Source organism: Haplochromis burtoni, unplaced genomic scaffold, assembly GCF_018398535.1.
Source record: "Haplochromis burtoni strain Fernald_Lab_line unplaced genomic scaffold, NCSU_Asbu1 Contig_261, whole genome shotgun sequence".
NCBI lineage: Eukaryota > Metazoa > Chordata > Actinopteri > Cichliformes > Cichlidae > Haplochromis > Haplochromis burtoni.
The window spans coordinates 207,934-216,425 of NW_024582622.1; the positions used below are offsets into that span (position 1 = coordinate 207,934).

General features: G+C 41.0%; 1 protein-coding gene across 2 annotated transcripts in view; it reads left to right on the forward strand.

The window, feature by feature from the left end:
* The window catches only part of arhgef4 (Rho guanine nucleotide exchange factor (GEF) 4), a gene marked incomplete in the record, with an annotated part of 138,132 nt that overhangs the window by 41,585 nt on the left and 88,055 nt on the right, over positions 1 to 8,492 (forward strand). The window contains 1 exon segment of one of the 2 annotated variants that reach the window (XM_005939303.3): positions 1,733 to 2,542. Within the exon segment in view, the coding sequence (XP_005939365.3) occupies positions 2,275 to 2,542 (268 nt within the window). 2 annotated transcript variants of the gene reach the window in all.

Genomic DNA, 8,492 nt, shown 5'->3' on the forward strand with positions numbered 1-8,492 from the left:
GTGTGTGAATGTGTGTGTGAATGGGTGGATGACTGGATGTGTAAAGCGCTTTGGGGTCCTTAGGGACTAGTAAAGCGCTATATAAATACAGGCCATTTACTTTTTTCAAGTAACTTGACCAACACTGGTCATTAACAGCTCGCTGAGGTGAGGTTGGATTCCATCCTAATTTAAAAGTGCAGAGCTTTACTCACAACTATCGATCTATTATGAAATTGCCATTTGTTAGCAGATTGTTAGAAAAATAATCAAAACTTTACTCAACAAATTACAGATTTTTTATCCTTTTCAGTCTCACTTTCAAAAGCAGTACTCATCTGAGGCTGCTATTGAAGGTCTATAATGATGTTTTGAAGCACAGCAGTGGTGAAAAATATTAAATTAACTGTTTATTTTATTACCTTCTTACTTATTTAACATGTCTTCCATTATGTCCTAAAGAAAAGTAGTTTTTAAAATCCATATATTTTCTTATTCCCGATATATGAACAGTATGTCATGTTCCTCTCCAGCATTTATACTAATGTATATTAGTTTTAGGTTTGCTACAGAGAAGCATCCGCACTTGCTCCTAGCTTGTATGGGTATGTTTGACATTGCTGTGTAGTTTAACATCAGCCCTTTTCACTCCCATGCCATTGTCTTTTATCCCCGTCACTGATACATTTGAATTGTTTACACAGGCTGTTGGGTCAAAGCACTGAACTCTGAGACCAGGTACCACATCCAGTGATGTCTGATTTTACCTTGTCTTTAGTTTGAAATGTGTCAGTGTTGGGTTGGTAATCATTCATGTACATATGAGGATGCAACAGAATCATTCAGGTCATTCTGAAGTCACAAGCCCCTTACTCGACTCAAGGAATCTCGCAAATGAATATTTTATTTTATTTATCGCTGAATTTGAAGCTGCAGTTTCAAATGACCTAAAACATTTTTGCACAATATTATCATCTGAAGTTTGGTTTGATCTTTAAAAAATCTGTTTATGTTGGGTTTTTTCTAGACTCTGCTATTATTAGGATATAAATTCATTAATTATGCTCAAAAGGTCACAGTTTGATCTCTTTAAAGGGAACTTTTGGGTCAAATAAATAAAAATAAAAGAAATGATGTTCACATGCAACAGTTGCTGTGCCCTCACTGCAGGAGCTTGAGCTGGCCTGTCACCCAGCCCACTCTGTCTTCCTTTTAAACGGACACTTTTCTGCCCAGCTGGACATCGCTGGGGTTTTGGTGCAAGTATCCTCTAAACAGGTGGATTATTTACATTTTTGTTCAGGGAACTTTAAACGCAGTATCAATAGACACTACAGTTACAAATGAAAAGAGCCCTTTCAGTCTACTATGGAGACTAATGATTTAGTATTAATATATGAAATACTTGGTAATTACTGCATATTTCTTGTAGTTATTTCATATGTTGCACTTCCTTTTTGGTGCAAGTAGAAAGCGTGTCTCTGCAGTTTTCAGTCTTTGCAGTTTTCAGTCTTTGGACCGAACAGTTCTGACCTGTTCAGTCAGGGTCCGTTTGTTTCACACCTCTGATATAACCCTCTATATTAAACAGCATCATGTGTATACTATGCCTTATTTACAATGGTAGGAAACCCAGTTTGGCTTAAAAAAAATCATTCTTGAAAACCAACAGAATATAGAGTGTGTGCATGTGCATATGTTTCTGCTTTGTCGTATGTTTTGGAGAGCAGGGGAATATATAAGACTGCGGGAGGGAAACCTTAATGGATTCTGCACCATTAGTGAGCCATCCAGGCTATCTGTAGCAGGCAAATGACACGATCGAGATGCAGAAACCCCCTGCAGGACCCCTACTGATGTGAGCCTGGAAACAGAGTGAGCGATAGGGGGAGAGGGAGATGACTGTGTGATTTAATGTAAGGAAGCGAAGCAGCGTTCAAATTGATAAAGAGAGCAAGAGAAGCAGGAACAGAAAGAGAGGAGACGAGCGCTGTATCACTGGGGAGCAGAGAATCCAAGGGTGGAGTGGAGCGCTGCTACGGCTCTTCTATTCTGTGCATGGGAGGAGAAAGCGGGAAGTTGACAGCTGAAGCTTACCTCAGCAAATACCGCAGCAGATACCAGCCAAAAGGCTACCTCCTCCTCCTCCTCATCCTCCTCCTCCATTGTGCTGTCCGCTTGCCAGGAGAATAAACCATCTGCTTAGCCGCTTCTCTTCATTTTCTTTATTTTCTCTTAGTTCCACTCCCCTTTTACATTTCCCTCCACCCCTTGTTGTTGGGTTTCCACACAGGGATGCGGACTCAGCAGGGCTCGGAGGGGGGCGTGCCGCTGCCAGGGGGCAGTTGTGGTAGTAGCGGCAGTGGCAGCTCTGGGCTGTCACCGGGCTCTGAATCAGACGGTGGGAGCCCAACAGGCAGAGGGGTGGACGGCATGGTGGACGGAGGTCTCGGAGTGGGTGTATGCAAGGGTGGAGGTGGAGGAGGAGGAGGCAGCTTGGGCGGCACTTTGAGGGGGGTCCTGTCTCGCTATTGGAGTTTGGAAAGTCTGCACTCCACCACAGGTAAGTGGTAGTGTGTTATTCCGGATTGGATGGGACTGGGTACGCTTTGCGTGAGTGCATGTCGTTCCAGCTGTTCAGCTGACACCCACTGACAGTGACGGTGCAGTACTGATATATTTGGGTGGGCCGGCTGCCGGATGCTTTAGTCATGCAGAGAGAGCCAGAAAATGCCAGCAGCTCTGTGTCCTGCTGTGCCCTTTCTTACGGTCTGAAATGTGTGTCCTTGTCTGCCACACAAAGGATCTTCGCTGTGGAAATGCTTGTTGCACTTAATGCTGCACTGAACTCTCTGGGCTGGAGCTGGGATCACTGGAATCGTCTGTCTAAACTGGCACTGATGACATTTTTTTGGAAAGTCCCATGTGATAAGACAGGCAGAGGGTTGACTTTTATGCACACTCATTTATCTTTGAGAAACATGAATATTTAACAAAATATGGTTGATTCAAACTGTCAAGGTTCTAATCTGATGTGACAAATACAATTATAGCTTTAACCTTATTATACACACTGTGTTTTATTGCAACAAAAGAGTCTCTGATAATGAACCAGGTGTTATCTTTTTTGGTATTTTTAGTATTCTTTGAGGGGACTAAAAATAGTTCAAGACATGTTTAATAGCCTAAGTATGATTGAAAATATTGACAGTGTTATTAAACGTTTAGCCCAAAAGTCTGACGCACTTGTCTTTGCATGCACCCGCGTTCCCTGTCATCAGCGTGTGCTCATGTACTTTGTACTGTTGTTAAATGCTAAACATGAGCTGCTGATGCTGTGGCATGTAGCCGGGCTCTCCCTCTTCAAAATGGCATCGCGTTAGTTGTTGTGACTCCCAGTTGTTGTCATTCCGGCTTTGTTTGTCCAGCTGTGTGCTTGTGCATGTGTGTATCTGTGTGTATGGCCCAGTTGTTGCTCATGTGGAGCTGACCTAAATCTGTAAACACAGTGACATTATGGGACATGTCTTCATTATAAGAATAAACAGCCAATGATGTTCTGGAGAGAACATCACTGGCTGTTTGTGAGCTCGCCCTATCTCATTGGCTAAGCAGGGTTGGGCCTGCTTAGAACTTGAATGATGGACCACCTAGGAAACACCACCAGGTGTTTTAAGCTTGGCTCTGGCTTGTGCAATGGAGCAGGTCATTTACTAATCAGAAGGTTGGTGGTTTGATCCCTGGCAGCTCCCAGTCTGTATGGGTAAGATATTAAACCCGAGTTGCTCTCTGATGCGTCCACTGGAGTATGAATGTGGGTGACTGTTAGAAGAAAAAAGCATAGACAGAAAGTACTTGTGTGAATGAGGCAGGCTCTATAAAGTGCTCAGGTAGAGCAGAAAGGAGATAGGAACGACTCCGGGGTAATTTAGGAAGTATTTATTGTTACTTTTGGACTTGTTGGTTGTCAACAGAATTATTTCTCTTAAAGTATCATGAAGAAATTCAAGAGCTACACAGTACAGAAGAAAAGATTTCAAAGACTTTAAAAACCAAAACTAGTGGGACGTGTTGGAATTGTACTCAAAGATTACTAGAAAGAGAAACTCTGCTTCTGCACAGGAGGCACCATTAACCCTCACGTTAATAATAATAATAATACATTTTATTTGAAAGCGCCTTTCAAAACACTGAAGGTTGCTGTACACAGTAGAATAAAAGCAAGAAGTTTACAGAATCATAAAAGCAAGAGACATAAACAAATAAAATAAAGTGGAGAGGTTATGTGGGATAAGCTATTGAATGTTGTGTTCATTTGGTGTTAAACAATTTCAAAAACAACCATTCCATTAAGACCCACCATAAAAAACTATAACAATAGATACATTATCACCACTTGTTGTGTTAGATCTTTGTATCAATTTATGTTCTTGTGAACTTTACAGTTTCTGCATGTCTCATTAATCTGAGTTTAACTTTTGGATTATTTTCACTCTAAGAAGGATCAGTTGAAACATAGTAAACTGATCATCAGAGACCACTGTGGCTGAAAGTTTGCATCAATATTTGTTTTGAAACCATTTCAAGTTTTTATACAGTCACATAAAGTAACACCTGCGTTACTTTTACACCTATTTGTGTAAAGAGTAAATTATCCTCAAACCATACTGCCTTCTGACTCAGCTTGTGACTAAGAGCATAGGAGATGGAGGAACTGTCCCTTGAGACCTCCAATCAGTCTCCAGAACCACAAACCTCTCCTGGTTCTTTCACCAACACTATCAGTGGGTTTCCCAGTATAAACCTACATGTTCCAAGCATAACACATCCTGGCATCACATGTTGCAAAACCTTTATGCCACATTTACACTGCTTGCTTGGCATATACTGTTTGAAAGGGCAGTGTCCCCTAAAGCAACCAGACCGAACCAACTGAACTTCTCTCATCACAGCCATTTTTGTCTTGTTGACCACAACCTGGTCTTGTATCTGTCAAAGCAAATCACCCGTAACAACATGTACATTTTCTGGAGTGACATGATGGCCTGAAAAAATTGTCCGAGTGGACTCTGCATCCCATAAACTGCTGGTAGAGTCATTTCTGGATCTGTACTCACCACTCAAATCAAAGACTCATGCATGCGTTGATGTCTTTCTGACTTACCTCCTCCCAATCATCTTTGTAAAGCTGTTTCCCCTTCAAGTTGGTCAAGTTTACCAGTATGGCTTTGACTCAGGACTGAGTCCAGAACAGTTCAAAGCAGGATGTGATGTCATCAATCCTGATGACAGTTTCAGTTGAAAGCCTACCTTCATTCTCGGGTGGGGATAAGTTCCCATTCTTTCACTTGAATGTGAGATCAACCTCTGCATGGCCATTCTCTTCATCACTGGATTCCTCCTCATCAATCCTTTCTTGGTCGGGTCAGATTATATTCCGTGTCAACTTCAGCTTCTAAAACTTCCTCATCTAATCCATCCTCATTGCCATCAAATATGAGAGCCTCACTGACCTGCCATGATGTTGCCACACAGCGAATGTGAGCAAGGCCCCCTAAAAGCATCATACAGCAAAGCTATGAGAAAAGTTCAATGCTGACACAATGTTGCAACTATCTGTGAGAGCTGCCAACACAGGAGCTGTTCCTGTGGAGGAGAGGCTCTACTGGGCAAAGATTCCCATAGCGGTTGCCAGAGAAACCAAAGTGTTTATATGTGTAAATATGAGTGTGCACATGCATGCTTGCTTGTGTTTGCCTGTATGACCATCTGACAGATAGGGATGGACCTGAACTCTGTTATTTACACTAATTATTGTCTCTCCCATGTCATTCTCTTCTTTTGTTGGACATTGTATGAACATAAAACAGGAAAAGGTGTGCATAGACAGAAACAAGAAAGAAGGCAACTGGAAAAGATGAAAACACAAAGAACAAAGCCAAAACATGTATATGTGTTGTATGTCATGTTTGTTGGCTACGAGGATAATAACCACAGTAATAACACCATCACCATTACTATTACTACTACTAACATTTAATTCAATTCAATTTTCAATTCAGTTTTATTTATACAGCGCCAAACCACAACAACGGTCGCCTCAAGCTGCTTTATATTGTAAGGTCGACTCTACAATAATACATACAGAGCAAAACCCGACAATCATATGACTCCCTGTGAGCAAGCACTTTGGCGACAGTGGGAAGGAAAAACTCCCTTTTAACAGGAAGTTGAGGTGTGTCATCTGACAAGGATGCCTCCTGGGCTCCTCTGGGTGAGCTGTTCTGGGCATGTCCCACCGGGAGGTGGTACTGCACTGTTCTGTTCTAGATGACTTAGCACTGCCTCGGGTTGCCCCCAGACCCTAAGGAGGGAGCCTGTTTATTAGGGGAGAAGGACACTGATCTAGTTGATGATGAATCTACATTGGTGACCTGGCTTGCCTTCCTAAATCACCTGGTCCACATGTGGTCTCGGTCTAACCCACACAGATGCTGAGAAATCAGCAAGAGGGGAAAAAAGAAGAAAAAAGGGAGAAAGGATAAAAAAATGAATTAAAATAAGTTAACACTAATCAATACATTAAAAAGGAATTCCAAGGTGGGGAATTGGAATTTAACTAAAACATACTGTAGTATTCAAAACATGTGGACATGTGCATGGTTTCAGCCTACAATGAAGCACAGTGATGGAGATGCAGGGATTCTGGATAATCTCTCAGTCACAGCCATGTAAACTATAGGATGTGGTGTGAAAGTCATTGCCTGAGCTCCCTGAAGTGCACTGTGAACGAGTGGCAATGCTACCCAAAGCCATTTGAAACATTTTCCTTTGAGGTGGGTCCTGTGAATTGTTTTATAAAGTGTAAATAGTAAGTGTGCATTTTTGGTCACAAAATGTTACTGCACATTTCTGTCCAGAGGTCAGCGCTGGAAGAGTACTCCAGGTCACTTCCCCATTTGTATGATGATATACAACACATGATAGATACATCAATATTGGAAAATTGTAGTTTGGAGGTTATTTTTCTGGGGTGAGTGATTTTCATGGTCTCTTCAGTTAATCTGGAGGGAAGTAGTGGATTATTTGTTATGGTAATCCTGGATTTGATTATAGATTGGACATTTTGTTTGCATTCCACCAGGCCGTCAGAGTTACACTAATTGTAATGTAGTTTGTTTTTTTAGTGCAGAAATGTAGGAAAGAGAGACTAAAACTGATAAATGGTTGAGGTCAATTTTTCATACAGCACCAAATCACAACAACGGTTGCCTCAAGGCGCTTTGCATTGTAAGGCAGAGCCTACAATAACACACGTTGAGTTGGTTTTGTGCTATATTTACCTGGGTGAAGTGCACAGTGTTTTTCTCTGAGCGTCCAAAAGCCAGTCTGTGTAGGTTGAAGTGTCCAGTTAACTTTATCAAACTCCTCTTTTGCATCTAATGCTAGCATGATTATTATGGTATGGTGTTTAGAGGTAGGTTATGAAGTTGATTAATCTGTCATTTCAGGTTTTCATGAAGCTGGTTTGATCTGGATGTATTCATGTTTGGGTAACATTTTCTTTTTTAGTAGCTAGAGCTTTAGTGGTTATTTTAATGTCTGTGTTTATTAATGAGAGAGAGCGATATGTTGGTTAGTTTTTAGTTGGAGAGTCATAATATCGCTTGGTATTGTTTGTGTCATTACTCTGTGGGATCATGACAACATGATTTGGCAGAAGTGTTTATAAAATTGTGCCGGAAATCCATTGTGATTTCATATTTGGCATTTACTAAGTGCTTTATGGAGTTCATCTATAGTAACAGGTTCATTCAACATGTCTGCTTGCTTTTTGGAAAGTCTGGGTCAATCTAAGTTTTCATTGAAAGTTTTCTACTTTGGGTTGTGGTCAGAAGAGTATAGCTGGCTATAAAAGGTTTTAGATATATTAATAATATTGAAAGTGTTTTGAAAAATCCCATGCACTAAGTATGATTGAGTGGATTGTTGTAAGGGAGTTACTGAGGCAGAGAAAGCAATGCGTGAGAGGGATTGATGGAAAAATAAGTCTCTGGATGAAGGGTTGTTTTTCCTCCAGCTGTCATTGAGACCATAATGATTCATATATTGTTTTATGATATCTGTGGAACATCAAAGTCTTAAGCTACCAGGTGAGTGTCACCGGTCGAGTGTGGGACTGATAACTGTATTGAAGTGTCCAGCAATGATGATGTTGGTTGAATTGCACTCTAATGAAAATAGGTTGTAGAAGAAAGATGGGTCATTATTTCGACTGGCATGAATGTTTTATTTTCCTAACCTTCCACCTGGATCAATATGACTGAAGTACGTTACTGCCACAGAGTAGTGTTCTGGTGGAGTGGAAATTGAGTCTTACTAATTTAGAAGATCATCATGTAGCCTGGAGAAATAGTTTGCTGCTTTATAAGAAAGCCCTCCGTAAAGCCAGAACATCTTACTATTCATCACTGATTGAAGAAAATAAGAACAACCCCAGGTTTCTCTTCAGC